The sequence below is a fragment of the Watersipora subatra genome, chromosome 8 (assembly GCF_963576615.1).
Source record: "Watersipora subatra chromosome 8, tzWatSuba1.1, whole genome shotgun sequence".
Taxonomy (NCBI): domain Eukaryota; kingdom Metazoa; phylum Bryozoa; class Gymnolaemata; order Cheilostomatida; family Watersiporidae; genus Watersipora; species Watersipora subatra.
Window position 1 is genome coordinate 34,095,541 of NC_088715.1, and position 17,756 is coordinate 34,113,296.

At 37.8% G+C, this 17,756-nt stretch overlaps 1 protein-coding gene across 1 annotated transcript in view; it reads left to right on the top strand.

The window, feature by feature from the left end:
- The window catches only part of LOC137401996 (kelch-like protein 5), a 41,714-nt gene that overhangs the window by 11,121 nt on the left and 12,837 nt on the right, over positions 1-17,756 (top strand). The window contains exons 5-10 of the mRNA XM_068088466.1: positions 9,371-9,497; positions 9,765-9,898; positions 12,044-12,168; positions 14,065-14,208; positions 16,422-16,521; positions 16,900-16,999. Of these exons, the coding sequence (XP_067944567.1) occupies positions 9,371-9,497; positions 9,765-9,898; positions 12,044-12,168; positions 14,065-14,208; positions 16,422-16,521; positions 16,900-16,999 (730 nt within the window). The remainder of the gene's footprint in view (positions 1-9,370; positions 9,498-9,764; positions 9,899-12,043; positions 12,169-14,064; positions 14,209-16,421; positions 16,522-16,899; positions 17,000-17,756) is intronic.

Below are 17,756 nucleotides of genomic sequence, written 5' to 3' on the forward strand. Positions count from 1 at the left end.
GACATTTTGATCCTTTCATGAAGTCTGGTCCTTAAGCTAGTTTGTGACCGCTCTGATCCCTGATCATTTGTACTAAATTAATCTGATTTGTAGCAAGCTGCAAGGATATAATTAGTGTTATTAGTATCAGCTACATGACAAGCTATAAATGGTGTAACTACTCAAGTCATGACCTAAGGCTATAGTTGACAAGGTCAGGTGACAAATGATAGCTTATGAGAGAGAGAGTAGTTATGTGCATGGTATGTAGGATTTAGCCACAGGAATGTGACTATGTAAGACAGGTCATTTATTTCTTCTAATGACTTTGATTTCACATTGAAGGCGAGTTGCTGAAGTGACTTGACATAGTGAAGGTAGGCTGTGTAACTGTATTGGAATATTTAGTGCTTTAGTTGAACCTGTATGACTAGGAGGACTAGCCTTACATGGCTATTTGAAATTCGATATATATATACACTTGATACTCGTATGTTTAATGTGGAAAACATCTTTGCTTATTTTTCGCTGAATTTGTTTACCTTTTGCAGCTTCTCGGGGGCTCTTGACTCGTTGTGCATGACATTGCTATATCGGTATTCATTTCTTCACTTGAGTCTGTTATTATTAGCGCTAGTAGTACCCTGGTAGCATAGTGTTATGTTAGAGATCAGGTGTTGTGTTGGAGTCTCAATGAACGCAATCATTTATCCTAACCGTTAACCCTGGCTTTGGCCAAATGAATGGACAAACAGACACCGCTCTTACTATAGTATATACCAGAATTTTACTTTATTTTAGAAAAACAATATTTTTTCTTTACAGCTTGGACCTTGCTGTCTAGCAAATAATTATGTGAAAAAAAACAAATCTATTTGACATCAAATTCCGATCTTTGGCGTTTTCGTGATGTCGCCGATTAACTTTTGGTTTTTTGAGATTTTAAGAGCTTCTGATCACATTTTCACATATTTTGCACCTACAACACAACATAGTAAGACATGGTGAATCTTTTCATACCAAATAACTGTAATGTGAATTATCGGTGTGAATGAATCGGTATTCATTCCTTTACTCGAGTCTGTTATTATATGCGCTAGTAGTGCCCTGGTAGCATAGTGTTATGTTAGAGATCAGGTGTGCCGATAAAGCATAGAATAAGTATACGCACAAGTATTCAGAAATATCTAAATGATTGGTACAGGTGTTTGAGTGTCAGTCTACAAAGCTGAATGTGTTGTGTTGGAGTTTCAATGAAAGCAATATTGTATCCTAACCGTTAATCCTGGCTTTGGGCAAACAAATAGACAAACCATAGATATATAAACCTTATATGTATATGGGACAAACAGACACCGTTCTTACTATAGTATTATAGTAGACCTTGCTGTCTAAGGTTGCTGTGTTATGAAAGAGATGGGAGAGCAGAGAATAAGTATACGCACAAGTATTATAAAATGCATGTATAGCTAAGTTGTACAGTATAGAGCGGCTAAGCTGAATATTATGACTTCAAATCTCGTGTGAAACGGTATTTTATCGTCCCGACCGCCAATGGTGGCTTTGGATGTTTGTACGGTATTGTACATTACTACAGGAGAGACTAGTAGCCTACCCTGACAGTCTAGTGTGCTATGAGAGATTATCAGATGTAATAACTCTATGTACAGTTATTTGATAGTAATCGGTATGTAGGCGAGTGGCGCGGTTGTTAGAGTGGTGGCCCGCCATTCTGAAAGTCGCGAGTTCAAATCCCGTAAGATGTAATATTTTTCCTAACCTTTTAGCCTGGCTATGGACGGAAACGGCTCTTATTATAGTAACTATTATTATTATAGTAACTATTATTATTATAGTATTACCTATTATAGTAAAACTATAATAGGTAAAGTTAATACTCTAGTTAGTAATCTGACAGTAAGGTATGCTGGGAGATATAGACTGGGGTGCCAATAAAGCACAGAGAATAAGTCTACGCACAACAATTCCATATCATGGAAGACAAATGATAGCCTGAGGAGGGTAGGGTGGTTCGCATGGAATCCCATTGTTACAGGTTCAAATTTCGTATGATGTAATCTTCTTTCTGACCTCTAAGCGTGTCTCTAGATGGGTGGACCTCTTATTATAGTAAGGAATAGGTAAGCGAAATGCTTATAGTATATGTCATCGCTTGACTGGTAATAAGGAAACATTTCCCATGTTGTTAATCAGTGTGATACAGAATGCCATTGTAGCTGGTACTAGTTAGGCACGGATATGGACAATTACAGCCAAGGTGGATCACAACAATCCATGTTTGAATCTTTTTACTTATCGGAAAGTTAGTCATATGAAAACTTATGCTATGCGGTTAAAGTTGTTGGCAATTGATTGGGCCACTGGCGAAGGAGATAAAATGTCTAGAGCTAAAAGACAGACTCACAGTAAACTCTGAAGAAATCATTTCTGCTTAAATGCTCGAAAGGGTGCTAGATAAATTGGTTAGCCAGAAATATTTAGATTAGTCATTGTGTTTGTTAAGATCCAAGGCTAGATTATTAGTTTTCTCAAATCACTGACTTCATGTTGGTAGTGTCAAATAATCAGCAATCCGGAAATGCTGTCTTGTTCCCAGAATGCTCGAATTGTCGTAAGGGCAGTTGTCTTCTCTTTTTATGTGTAGTTGATGATGGGTATGATTTCATGCTAACACCAATGCATATCAGAGACAGCTGGAGGTTTCTGTTAAACTACATTTGCTTGCAACGGAAGATGAAACATTATGTAATCACAAAGATAGTAATGGAAGATATTTGCTAATATATCCATGGTCCTTTTATGAGGCCCTTCAAGTTGAGTAACTTTAAAGTGTTTGCAATCACCATTACCCTCACTATGTTTCCATGACTTGCATCATGCAGATTAGGAGTTGTGCGCAAGTTGTGTTACCTTGTGGATTAAGTGTTTCTATAGACATTCACATGATGCGGATTGACTCCAGCGCCTTGTTAAAAAAAGGTAAGGAATTGTACGCTAGAAGTTAACTATTAGCGAAGCACGTGTAAGCGACGCAAACGCGTGAAACTCGATCGAAAAAGGATGACGAAATTATTGCAAACGTTTAAAATCGAATGGTATTTTAATGCACATCATTCACCAGCATGATTAATTCAATATGGTTTTGCGAATGAATCGGAAAACTCGCTTAGCTTGACGATTTATGCCGTTTCCATGATGCGGTTATCTTGCGGATTGTATCAAATTTGTGCATCATGGAAAGATAGGGCAATCAAGGCCAGAATTTATTAGTATCACTCTGTGGCTTAAGACAGATGTTGATGAGTTGTTGTGGTAAAGTGTTGGCATGCATCTCACATCACGGCTGTTTATCTACCATATATCTATCATACTGCTGCTAGTAGGTGAAGGGTAAGTATCGTAGCCAAGCTTTTAACTTATCGTACATCAACAAGGTTTTACTGACTGATCAAAGTGAGCTACAGGCCATGGAATATAACTACCTCATTCAAAAGTACCTGCGTAAGGAAAACAACTCCAATGTTTTGTTAAAAAAGTTGTCTGGTTCTGTGCATGGGATGTCTGTTTTTAGGCCTATTTTTTCTTATAAGAGATTTTATTATTGTCAGGCGCTGCCTTGGTAGGATCAATATGGGGTAATGAATGTTAACTCGGTAGAATTCTCTTGTTCTACATGTACATTGGCTGGCGTGCAATGTTCTATTCTCACTAACTGTTGGAAATTACAGTAGATTTTCCTAATTTCCTTCTTACCAGCTTTATAATTGGAAAACTCTCCCACTATGTTTTTATGACACGGCTAATCCGAAATTTTGCGTCACCCTCAAGATGGGTAAGAACCCTAAAGTCAAGTAAATATTGTTAGTCGCAAATCTTTATCGAATGTTTCGTGCTTGCAATTTGTTACAAAAAATGGAAACGGCACTTGCGAATGATGCAGATAAAAAGCTACTCCATTTAAAACTTTTTTCACATTTCAGTTTTTGTTATTTGATTTGAAGAGACAGCAGCGCGTCGCTATGACCCCTGGTGTAGACTTCCCTATCTTTCTAACTAAGCGCCCGTTTCAATCCGCAACATGCAAACTTCCATTGAAACACTTATCCAATGACAACTCTATGTGCTCACAAGTTCAAACCCGCACAATGGAAACAGTGTCCTTTTGGGCAGTCCAACTTTGCTTAGAATACAAATGATGCATGACACAGATTAGGGAGAATGTCATTCAATCACTCATAAAGACCCGTAGGTATCAAGCGCAGCTAGACAACAGCTGTTGTGCCGGGAGCTGACAGGTGGCTGCTATGCCTTTAGTGATACTGAGCCGATGCAGCTGAATAGACCCATCATCGCAGCTCCATAGCACATTCTCGCCTAATAGGTGTCAGACAAATAACTTTTCATTGATTTGGTAATATGTGAAAGGTTGATTGATAGAAATTATTACTCTGGATTGCTATAGTGGAAGTGTGGATTGTGGATATGTAAGGTTTATTATTCCTCCCATGAGACTTGCTATCATATCACATTGGTATACAATTATTGGTTTTGTGTGATACATGAGATGCAGGCAACCTGTGCAGTAAGGGTTGAGGTTACTTTTATTAGGGTAACTGGTTAGATACGCAGCGAAGAGGTTGACATACTTTTTAAGTGTATACGTTGCGTTGGTTGCGTAACTCAAGGTAAGACTGCACTAGCTGATTGTGATTGGTTGTTCAATATGAAAAGAGTTGTTATGAAAAATAACCAAGTGTCAATTGTTTCCGCATGAAAATGAGAGGGTAGAAGACTTAAAGAATAACTGATACTAACAGCTTTCATTGTTCGTGAATGGTAAATCAGACACGCTGATTCCCGATTTTGTGCTCAAAATAAAGATGGGTCCACTAACTTTCAAAGTAATTTTTGTTTTTGAAGACTTTTTTGCAGTGATCCAATATCGGTTTCGAAAGCGACACAATCGACACAACAAGCCCCGCCCATAAATATGTGACGTAGCCTAGCCTTTTAGGAACGGAAGTTGGGATGTTTAGTCCGGTCTAGAATTATAGAGATGAGTGTCTTAAAACCCATTATTCTCCAAATTTAGCCTTCAAAATAATCTCAGTCTTTTCTGAAAGGTAGGTAAGCTATTCAACATTGCTTGTAGCTTGTTACAAGATGTTTAATAGGCTGAACAGCGAGAAACATGAGCTCAAAAAGCGCTATTTTATCACAAGCTAGCGTTGTTGTCGCGCTTTTTTGGAGCTCATAGTATTACGACACCGAAAACATTTGCATGAGATAATCGTGATGCAAGGTGATTCTTCACTTATCTAGTCGTAAGCAACTTATAGCTAATAACACTCAGGGGTCTCATGCTTTGTGAGAGGATTTTGGCCAATAACGCATTGACATTTTAGTAATTATTTGACCACACCAAAATGCAGGGAAAATATTATCGACAGGGGTCAAAAAACGTCGTATTCCGCATTGTAATCTGAAAAAACCATATCACAAGGCCAACATTTCCTAAAATTCTACTGTACAGTTTCATCTTCGCATACTTGTTGTTCATTTTTTAAAGGTTACATCGCTGCTCATTCTTTTCTTATCTGATGAGGTAATTACGCAGTGGTTTAACTAACTGCACTGGATTGATGCTGTCGTGAGTGTGTATAAAGATTGGTAGACACAGTATTGCTGTATATTGTGATTATCTTCTCTGCGATTATTCCGAAAGGATGTTAATACTCAACGCAGATATGATGGCTGTCAAACGTTTCCTATATTTCGCCGTAAACCCGCAGCAGGCTGGAAAATTTTACTACTTTAGCAATGGTGATTAGCTGTCGCAAATTGCCTGACCTTTATTTTCCTTCATTATAGTTGCTGCCTGACTAGCATTTCAGCATTGCATAATGAGAAAGCTATGTCCCTGACTACTGGTTTATGTAAAAGTTGATAGTGCGAACAATGTTATCACTGATGATCAATGATGTATTGTGAGATTACTACTGATGTACTGTGATACAGTGTGTAGTAGTCTTTGCACTCCCGCTCTAGTCTAAGTTAGTACTGCCAAGCTACTAGGGTTACTACTGGGCTAGTCCTCTTTTCAAATTTCTTTTTCTTGTGGCAAACAATGCTGCTCAGTTTTTACGTGATGCCGCCATTCTCTTGCTTGTAGATTTTATCAGAAGGTATTAGTATTTTTCTATTATTTACGATTGGTTTTGATGTTTGAGGTGATTTGGTTGCCAGGATGTCTCAAGATTAAAAATTGGCAAGACTTGATTGCAGTTAAAATGCTGAGAAGAAAAATACGTTTGAAATAATGTTACCAGTTACTATAGTTGATATTGGCTATTTTGTCAGTCTCTGCAACTTTAGACACCATAATCGTTCTTTAGTTTGATCTGAGCGTTTTAATCGCAATCAACCTTTATCGATTTTAATCTTGAAACATCCTGGCAATCGGTTCATCTCAGACATGAAAAACAATCACAAATGATAGAAAAATATGATACTTTTTGATGGAGTAAACAAAGATTTTTGTTTAAATTAATCACTAACCATTATCAAATGCAACATAATTTTATGTCCTAAGTTGCCCTGGTACTACTTCCAAGTTGTTAAGGCTATCACCTTAATACAACTCCATACCTTATTTTTATCTTGTTGATATGTGCAGAGCATAGACTGGTCGCGGGTACAGCAGGTAAAGTTATAGTACCCTAGGACACTTATATTTCGCTAGTATTTAGTTTCGTGAGTAGCACACAGAGTAAAATTTCGCTGCAACTTAATTTCGCAGCTCTGATGAGTGCGAAAATATAGTGATGTGAAAATAAATACAGTGGAACAAACAAATTAGATTCCTCAGGTCCGGTCCTCTAGTAAAAAAAGTTTTTATATTTGCGACTAGTTTGTATTTGTAACCCGCAGGTATAAATGTATGGCAGAAATCGATAATTCAACGTGATCGCTTGCTGCCATTTGTTTCTTGGACTATCAATGACGTCTCGGTCCTTTCCGTCGTGACCGATATGGTACCAATATCAGATCTCAAGTATTTATAGCAAGCGATGGCCATGGCACGTTTTGAGTTCACAATATTTCAAATTAAACAAAAATCAAATACAGTACATGTCTCATAAAAAAGAAAATAGATAACAACCAACATCACAACCAGAATTGTATAACATGGTTGGACCTGGTGAGGGTTGTTATCGTTTTTGGTTGGCAGTAAATTCATCACTACAATAAGTATTATTTAATTGTATGACTTCACCTACCAGACTTTCATCCTCATCAGTTACAAATTCGGTGACTAAACTGATATCATCATCTTCTTCGTTTGCCTTGGCTTTTCCAAAAAAACTTGTTATCTTAATTTGCTTTGCCATGCTGCTCATTCGGTGTATTAACGAATAAATATTGCTCATAAAAAAATAACGAATTTACTAGAAATTTCCCAATGAGCTCCATCACACACAAAATTATCTGCATTTCTAATATCACGATTTTGTTGTGGATATCAATGAACTACAGGGCCGTATTCCCTTGGACAGCTGGCCGGCTAAGACGCCCCAACTTTTTAGGAATTTCATAGTCCAACGGCTATAGAAAGGTTTTTATCGCTGTAGAATATCACTTTATTCGAAGCCATAGATACAAACATCAACTTTTAGTAGTTCTTAGGCGTCATTATTATCTTCATCAGCGGCAAAATATTCTTGTTAACGACTTTTATAAAGGTTTGCAAAATATCAAGTTTTAGCAAACATCTGCTTGCCCATATCCTACTTAATGAACTTGAAATAAAATCGGCAAAAATGCTCTTTGTTAAAACGCTTAAAAGAAAAAAGATGTCTTCTTTCTGAGCTTTTTAACTGCATACAAGTTTTGCCTGTTTTAATTTTAAAACGTTTTGTCAGTCACATCAGCTAAAACAAAGCAAATCTCAAAAAATAGAAAAATGTTGATACTTGCCAATAAAATTTTTTAAAACTTCACGTGAGAGGCCCGGCTGAGGCCCTACATAAGAGAAACCTGTTGGGAGCTTACAGCACCCCCCCCCCCTCCTTCTCCACACCCCAGATGTTCATAACTAGTCGTCTAACATTAGCCCCCCAACTTGCAACTAGTGAATACAGGCCTGTGTAGAACATAGCTATTTAATTTCGAATTTTCGCTAGTTCGTTATGATAGTTTAGTTTCGCGCATGAATTTTTCGCGTGATGATGACTCCGCGAAAACGCGAAAGTTAGATGCCGCGAATACTTAAGTGTCCTAGGGTAGGCTAAATGTTGTTATAGTCATACACAATGGATGTTTGTTGTTAGTGGCATTTTATTTACAAATCACGCGGAGGCTACTGAAGCATGTTGTAGTGGACACCTTGTAGCGTTGTAGAAAATACGCTGGTTTCATTTTGTAGCCTAGCTAGTACTGGAGAACAAACTGGGTCTAAGTTCATAGCTTTTTTTATTTTAAGTTCGGACTCAAAGAAGATATTATATAATATTTATGTAAATTCCGTATGTAATACATTTTTTTATAAAATGATTATGGACTGATGATTATTAGATACAATGTATATGTATGTAAAATGTACGTTTGTACAAATGTACATTTTTACAATGTAAATTGTATAGAAAAAATGTTTGACATAAGGTGCCACAAAAATTAAGATAAATCAATAAATAAAAAAGTGTTGCCTTGGATGCCATAATCGCAAAAACCAATATTTATACAAGGAAAACTTGAAACTACTAAGCCTATGTATACATTTATCCCTTTGGCAAAAGATTAAATACTTAGCTATACTTACAATTGCTGAGTGCACTTTTTGGTACATACAAACAGTACAAAATGGAATCATCACGTTGTGGATATCTGGTACTTAAGAATAAAAACATATCAGTGATGTATAAAGGAGTTAAACCATTCGGGTCTTTGAATTCAACAATGTTAGTATAAGTTAGCATGTCTGGCAGGGGGAAACATTTACTGTTATAAACAAAAATGTAGATGGTAGAAAACAAGGTAGTACCACTTGATAATTACACACAAGTCGTAATGCTGCCTTCTGTAAAGTAATTAAAATAAATATTAATTGCTAAAGGAATTGTAATCAAGCGCAGCTTTTGTGTGAAGGATTTATTTTAATGGATTGTTTATGTACTAAATGAAATTTAGTCTTAGCAGTTGATGAACATTGGCTGCTAGCATTGCAATTAATCTCTCAAACCTTATTGGCTCATTTGAAATTAGGTCAAATTAAGATAGCCTCCAGTTCATACAAGTGAAAATGTGATTCATGTCAATTGTATGCAGAAGCAAAGACGATTCCATCACCTCGCCTGTGTATTACACTTTGCAGGGCTGTGTTGATCTATTCAAAGTGGCACACAATTATGTAATGGAGAATTTTCTTGACATCACTAAGGATACTGGTTCCGAGTTCCTCCAGCTTTCACAAGAGGAGCTCATGAAACTTCTGGCATCAGGTATGGAAGTATTATCGTATGCTGATAATTCTTTTTTCCACATTTGTAGATGACAGCTTGTTAGATGGTATTTGTAAGACAGCCTGTCAGTCCACCTATATAGCCACAACGACGGAGGTTTCGTAACGTGTTTAGTACTTCTCACGAGCCTTGGATCCAGCTTGCCGATTTTGTTCAGAGTGTTTGATAGCACTTTCTTTTTATCATTTCATCTCTTTCTCTGTTTTTAAAACTTTAAAAATATCTCCATTTTATTGTTTCCTTCAGATGATGTGAATGTACCAAATGAGGAGATGCTCTTCACAGCTGTTATAGACTGGGTGTCCTTTGACTCAGCTAGTAGGGAGGAAGCGCTGCCAGCCCTCCTCTCTTTGCTCAAGTTACCACTCATGTCACCAGATGTAAGATGACCTTTTTATTGCTGCAGTTTAAAGAGACAAGTAACTACATTGTGTGCTCAACTAATAGTCTTTTTGCTTGCTTTGTGTGTTTTCCTGCTTAAAAATTGTTGTTTTAACCTTTGTGGTTTTTTGTACAGAAACAATCTGCCAGACATTTCCTAGATGGGATCCTTATATACCATGAGGCATGAGGTCCTCTTAAGTTAAAAAATTGACAGAAAATTTCAAGCTTAAAAAGCCACCTTCGACATACATGATGGTGAAGTTTTTTATGATACCAGTTCTGGTAATTTCAGATTCGAGAAAAGCCTTCGCGAATCAACATTCCATGACACGACTTATAGGGATTTATTTTTCAAATAATAAAATACTAGTTAACTAGTATTCCTTTCAAAATGAAACAGAACGTCCCATTCTTCACTATTCAATTTGTCATTGCAATGATCCTCTTCTGGCATAATGTTTTTGTCAAATAACGCTAATGCTCTTAGTATCCTCCCACTAACACACACTTTGATAATCCATTTGATACAGCCACTATCATTCATCCATCTTTTTTCTAGTACATGAATCATGTTTCCAGGCAGGAACCTGTCTTGCAGCATAGCTTTTTGGTTAAATGCGTATTATCGAAGGGGGAGTTTCGTGCTATTGTCGAGGTGGGCCAATACGATGGTAAGGTGTTACTTTTCATGCCCGTATGGTTTTCACCAGAACTGTCTTCTCTCATTCTTTTGTTCAACAAGTCGTATTGCTGATGACACCAAAAACTATGGACGTTTTTGCTGATGGTGCAGTTGATTATTGAATGCCATTTCCTCAGTTACATATCGCCTGCCTCTGAACCCGACTGTAGATTCATTCTCTAGTCACTGAATTGAATTTCAACTTTGGTGCGCTGCCAGTTGGTATCCATCAGGTATAGATTTAACTGTTAACCAATCAGATTGCACAACTGTAGCAATTTTGTCTCCAGATTAGCCAAGTGACTTTCCTCTTATTTCGTTACTCTATTACAGCCTTCTGCAAGTTTTTTTGTATAAAATCACTCATGAGCGGAAAACTCCTTAATTTTCACTTATGAGTCAGTGGAGGTGCTTTAAACACCGTATCTCATTAGATCCTCGTACTGTAGTACTTGTACGAAGATATTTCCAAGTTATATCAATGTGTCCAGGGAAGTCGTACTTTATACCCTGAAAGTATTTTTGAGGCTGCTCCATGGCTGTCATTGGATACCTGTGTGTAGTCATAGTATTTATGCCTCCAAACGGCTTCCAGTTTTTTATACTCTCTGGCAAAGAAAGTATAAAATTACCTAACCTTTTTATACTAAGAAAGTTTGTTGTAAACATTCCGGACGATTGACAACTTCTTGATAACTCTGATGTCCCTTATCTTCTGCATTGTAACCAACCATGTTCATTTTTAAACTTATTTTATATCTGTTGGTTTGTGTAATCTTTAGCTCTATGTCTTGAATGTTTGTATTTCCCATAATGTCAGTGCGGTTTACTGAAAACCTGTAATATATCTTATTTGATAAGATATGAGACAAATTATGACGACTGTTGGCAAATTGAGTGACAGCTGAACTTGTCAGTGTTTATCCCGTTATATGCCAGGTGAAACTGCAGTCTTTGTACTGCTTCTTTATGTAATGCTAAGGCTCTCTTGTCAGCTAATGTTGATAGAATCAATTTGTAAATAAAAAACATTATACTATTAAATAATAGAAATGTTCTATTCTTTTTATTTTTGGGTGAGACAGCTTACAGCATCAATGGAAGAGGTTGAATTCAGCATAACTAGCATTCACCTAGTTATTTCATAACTGCGCCTACCACTTGTAGTGGTTAGTGCGCCTGTCTGCAAAACTGGTGTTTTCGAGTTCAATTCCAGTGCAAGGCGATGTTTTGTCCTAACTCTCTTAGGGTTGCTTCGAACCTTTGGCTGTACGAACACAGCGCTTATTATAATAACGATTCTAGTGCCTTCAAGTATATTCTACCATATTCTAGAATCTTCTACCATATTTTAGTATATTCCAGTACCTTATCTAGTGTTTTCTGACACTTTGTAGTATATTTACTTGTAACGTGTAAACAGCTTAATCATTCTCACAGCTCTGTAGAACGTTTGTAGTTTCTGGCGGACAAGGTAGAGCCTAACCCGATGGTGAGGAAGTGCCCAAAGTGTCAATGCTTACTTATGGAGGCCCTCAAGTACCATCTACTAGCTGACAGGCGACACACCCTGCAGAGTGTCCGGTTTGTTAAACAACATTCTGACACCCCTTACTAACAGTTGCAGACAATTGAATGTTTTACTTCAACTACGGTTTAATTTCATCATAGAATGTAATACATTTGATGCACCAACTAAAGTATTCCAGGCTGTGTCACTTGTTATATAAGTTCTACAAAACATGGGCCACTATTAAATTTTCAGCTAGCAGCCTGAACAGTATAGAACATTCCTTGGTATAAAGGAGAGTGATTGAAGGTTGATGTCTCTCAGCCTGTTTGCGAGGTTTATAAGTTAGTATTGATTATTGCCAGAAATATTGAGTACGTACACTTTAGTTGGAGATGGTGACAAAACTGCCTTATAAATTAAGAGCTTTGCCACAAACCACTACTTTTCTTGCATGAAAAGCTCCGGAAATGTTAAAAAAAATCTTCTAGATGGCTAAATGGCTCTCTGTAATATGGCTTGCTATTGGGCAGATTATGTGGCGCTGTGATTAAAAATAGTTTTTTGTGTGACAGACAAGCAGACTCTGAATCTTACTACTGCAACAGCCTGTTAGCTATTCCAAACATAAAGATGGAAAATCTTTTGATTCGTGTGTGGGTTGATAACTCCGGTTATGGATTAGCATGTTTCCCACGCCACAAAATTATTAATTTCTTACAGACAGTGGCTAGTAACTGCAGCTGAAGAATTTTAACTACTAGGACTAGATATTCCCTGCGAGTATAGTTAGTACTAGACAATTGAGAGCAGTTCTTGCGATACAATAAGAAGGGTACATGTAAGTGTTGTAAGCGCATTTAGGGTAGAGGTAAGCGTGTATAGGGGGAGGTAAGCGCGTATAGGGTGGAGGTAAGCGTGTATAGGGTAGAGGTAAGCGTGTATAGGGTGGAGGTAAGCGTGTATAGGGTGGAGGTAAGCGTGTATAGGGGGAGGTAAGCGTGTATAGGGTAGAGGTAAGCGTGTGTAGGGTGGAGGTAAGCGCGTATAGGGTGGAGATAAGCGCGTATAGGGTGGAGGTAAGCGCGTGTAGGGTGGAGGTAAGCATGTATAGGGTGGAGGTAAGCGTGTATAGGGTGGAGGTAAGCGTGTATAGGGTGGAGGTAAGCGTGTATAGGGTAGAGGTAAGCGTGTATAGGGTGGAGGTAAGCGTGTATAGGGTGGAGGTAAGCGTGTATAGGGTGGAGGTAAGCGTTTATAGGGTGGAGGTAAGCGTGTATAGGGTGGAGGTAAGCGTGTATAGGGTAGAGGTAAGCGTGTATAGGGTAGAGGTAAGCGCGTATAGGATAGAGGTAAGCGCGTGTAGGGTAGAGGTAAGCGCGTGTAGGGTAGAGGTAAGCGTGTATATGCTAGAGGTAAGCGTGTATATGGTAGAGGTAAGCGTGTATATGGTAGAGGTAAGCGTGTATAGGGTGGAGGTAAGCGTGTATAGGGTGGAGGTAAGCGTGTATAGGGTGGAGGTAAGCGTGTATAGGGTAGAGGTAAGCGTGTATAGGGTAGAGGTAAGCGTGTATAGGGTAGAGGTAAGCGTGTATAGGGTAGAGGTAAGCGTGTATAGGGTAGAGGTAAGCGTGTATAGGGTGGAGGTAAGCGTGTATAGGGTGGATGTAAGCGTGTATAGGGTGGAGGTAAGCGTGTATAGGGTGGAGGTAAGTGCGTATAGGGTGAAGGTAAATCCTCTGTAAGTTTCTAGATTAAGTGTATGATGTCAGAAACAACTATTAGCTCAACTCAACTGACTCACAAATTGGAAATGTTTTCTCTGAAATAGATTTCAGCATTTTTCCAGCTTGTTTCAAGATTAAATTGTGTTTCTTTTATTTAATGATTTACTCCAGTGTCTAATTTTCCTGAGCAGGTAGTTGTTGCCCTTACTATAAGTCATTTATCATTGATGTTTGCGGATGCAGGACCAAACCTCGTAAGTCAACAGTTGGAGTGCTCTTGGCTGTTGGAGGTAGCGAAACGAGCAGCAGTGATAGAATGCCGAGCATTGAAAAATATGATCTCAGAACTGACCGATGGCAGCAGATATTTACTCTGAACTCTCGGAGGTACGGCTCTCAATTTTGTTCTACTATTCGTGAATATGATTGTTAACTCTCGGTTGTAGAAGGTAGAGTTCTGAGTTTACTTTTAGGCATCGGAGCTAACGGTGTGATATAAGCTTTTAGATTTAGAAGGTAGGATTGTGTTGAGAGGATACAAGTTTCTTATTAAAATTGAAATTGTAGATTAAAACAAATTAACTTAATATATGTTCACACCAACACAACTTCCTAGGAAAAAATTCTATGCAAAAATCGTTGAAAGCAACGCCTAGATGAAAAAATCACTTGGTGTTAATAATATAACGCGAGAAATTCAACAACATTGCTGACAATCCTCAAGAACGCCGCAATGATTGGTTACAACGACAGTCACTTGCGGTAGTCTACCAATCAATGCCAAGTTCACAATTTAGCTAATCTTTCAGCTTTATGTATTACTAGTACTCGGCAGTCCTGTGCACCGTGAGAGATTGTCATGAGTAATCGGTATAGCCTTACTAATTCACTCTTTTGCTTCCAATTTAATGCTTATGATTTATCAAGGATGATTTATTAATATTATTACAGTTTACGGCATTATTATTATTACTAATAAAACATGAATAGTAACTATCAGTAGGCATAGTACTGTTGTTCAATAAACAATCACTCGAAGTCTATAAATCTAAAATTAGTAAAAATTTAGAGCTGTTATGCGTCTAGCACAACTGATCATTGCTAACAAAAAATTGCGATGAAAGCGCGAATTTTTTTGCAAAGTATAGCGGTTTACGCTAGGGTCGTAGCTTGCAAGTGTATTAAGCTGGAATTGACTCACTGATTTGGAAATGACTCGTTGCTGTTTTAATCAGTCAACACTGAAACCATGAAATCTACAATTGAACAGCATATTTACAAGTTCTTCCATGGCAATACAAAAAATAACGATGTTATAAAAAATAAAAATTTATCAACACAAACCTTTTGCCGTTTTTAAAAACTCTCAGAGCTAAATCAAGTAGTCCAACGAAACAAATTAACAATAAATGCCAAAAATGTTCTGAACAGAAAAAATTGTCTATTAACTCATCAGTTGCGTGTTACTCATTGAAATTCAAAAATCATAATGCCAAGCTTGGATGGAGGATAATTACCGGAAGTGAAAACGTGTCGAGACACAAGGCCGGCCACTGAAGACAATCCGATTCCACTGTCAAACCACCAGCACAGTTGGCCGAACACACAACACGTCGAAACAACTCTCGTGGCGCCTTAGACCCGAACACAACAATGTTTTAATTAACAAAGGACAATAAAATTGGTGAGTTAATAATAGACAGCAAATGTTGCTAGGGTTCTTTTACACAAAATAAAACTACTCTTAGGATAATTTGTTCACATATTTTTATCGGGTTGAAGCATACAGATAGTTGTTTCTTTCGCTTAAGTGCGGATGCTACATGGTAATTTATTAAGTCGGTAATCAGAAACGATTTGTACGAAACCTGCTAAAGCCGCCACTCTTAGCCATATAGAAGCGCGTCGCCGAGCCGTACTATGTGACTGATAAAGCCAAAGAGTTAATGCATGTGATTGCAAGGTAATGGAGTGGTGGAGTGGTAGTGTGATTGCCTATGAGTATGCCGCCCAGGGTTCGATTCTCATGCGAGGGAATTTTTTCCTATTGCTCTTAGAGTGACTTTGGAACAACAGACATACATTGTACTTATTATGGTATAGATTGGCTTGTACCCTGACAGTCTAGTATGGTGTGAGAGATCATAAGATGCGCTGATAAAGCAGAGAGAATAAGCATGTGCATAATTATTCATAAGCACTTCAAAGCGATCAATTAGTACACTTGTTTGAGTGTTGGTCTACCAGCTGAACATCGTGAGTTCAAATCCTGTTTATAGAAACCTTTTATTTTTCTAACCTTTAACCGTTGCTTTGGACCAACAGGTTAACAGGATGGATGGACACAATTATTATTATAGTAAAGCTCTTCATAGTCTGTATAGCAGCCATGATAGCCACGCACTCAATAGACGTGTTGATAACAAATAGTTCTTGGGCTTTGTAATATGTCACGCTAAGCTATTCGACGTTCTCAGAATGACTACTCACCAGAGACCAGACGTCTGCTGCTATGACCACTAATGCTGTCATTGATACCAACTGCTGTCGTTTATATTTGTCAATATTCAGCTTCATAGTTTATTCATTATGTTCTGTAGGTTGCAGTTTGGGGTGGCCGTTATTGGAAGCAGACTCTTTGTGGTTGGAGGCAGAGATGGTCTGAAAACTCTCAACACTGTTGACTTCTGGGATATGCATGTCAGTGTCATGATTTCATTACTAAATTACTTTTTTGTTTTATGACTTTAGTGTGAATTGGTCCAGCATGTTTGACCATTTTTCTAGCACCCTATTTGAATGCATGTAATTCTCCTCAGGTTCTCCATCATAGAGAATGACTCTAAAACAACCTGTCTTTAACAATATCGCAACAATAATTGATGAGAACCAGAGAGACTTGTGTTTTTGCTCTAGCCATCCATTGATCAGTTCGCCATCAGTGTTTAAATTGATGATGAATTATTATTAATTTTAATATTAATAGAAAACAAAGTATGGTATAGCAGATTTTTAAAACTACCAATTTTATCTGGTTGTTACCATGGTTACAGTTTTACATATTGATTTAACATGTAGAACAAGACCTGGACACAGGTGTCTTCAATGGCCAATCACAGACATGGACTCTGTGTAACCACATTGGAGGGACCGATATATGCAATCGGCGGCCATGATGGTGAGCTGCCTTTTACCATGTAAAGCTATATGCCTCGGCTGTTTACTGTAACTGCGCCAGACAGAATGGGTAATGGCCGCCTTCATGCATCATTTAAACCTGTACTGGAGAGACTTGAGTTTATTTGTTTATGGAAGGTTCTCGCTAACTCCATTTCAATGGAAGCTCTGACTATTGCAGTTAGTTTTCTGGTGGGATTATGCTGGTCTTTATAATGTTCTTTTGTTGTGTGATCCATTTTCTTGGGAGTAAAATTATGTCAACACCGCAGCTTTTGGTAAAATAATAAAAATGTGATCAAAATATTATTGGTATGATTCTTCGAATCATATGATTCTTAAAAAACATTACACAATCGAATCAGACTTTGAAGTCGCGATGTCGTCCATATTTTATCTCTAAACTAGCATTAAGTAGGGCCTGAGACTTTCTGTATTTTCAGTCAAATAGCCCACAACACGTGTGTAGAATTCTAAAGCAAATTGCTACAATACTTTCACAACGTCAATCCATAAGCGCATTCATCGACGGGAATCGTTTTTGGTGCATCGTTGAGTTTCTAATGAGACGGTGTGTTTAAGAGGCCGGTTCTCGGGATACAGATGAAGTTTTATAATAAAATATTTTTGGCGAACTGACGGAAGGTCGCAGTGAAGTTTTTACAAAGTTTGCTAAAATGTGGAAACGGGCAGCGTTTACACAGACAGACACGCGCGATGACAATATGGGTTTTATATTACCATGGATTGTACACATT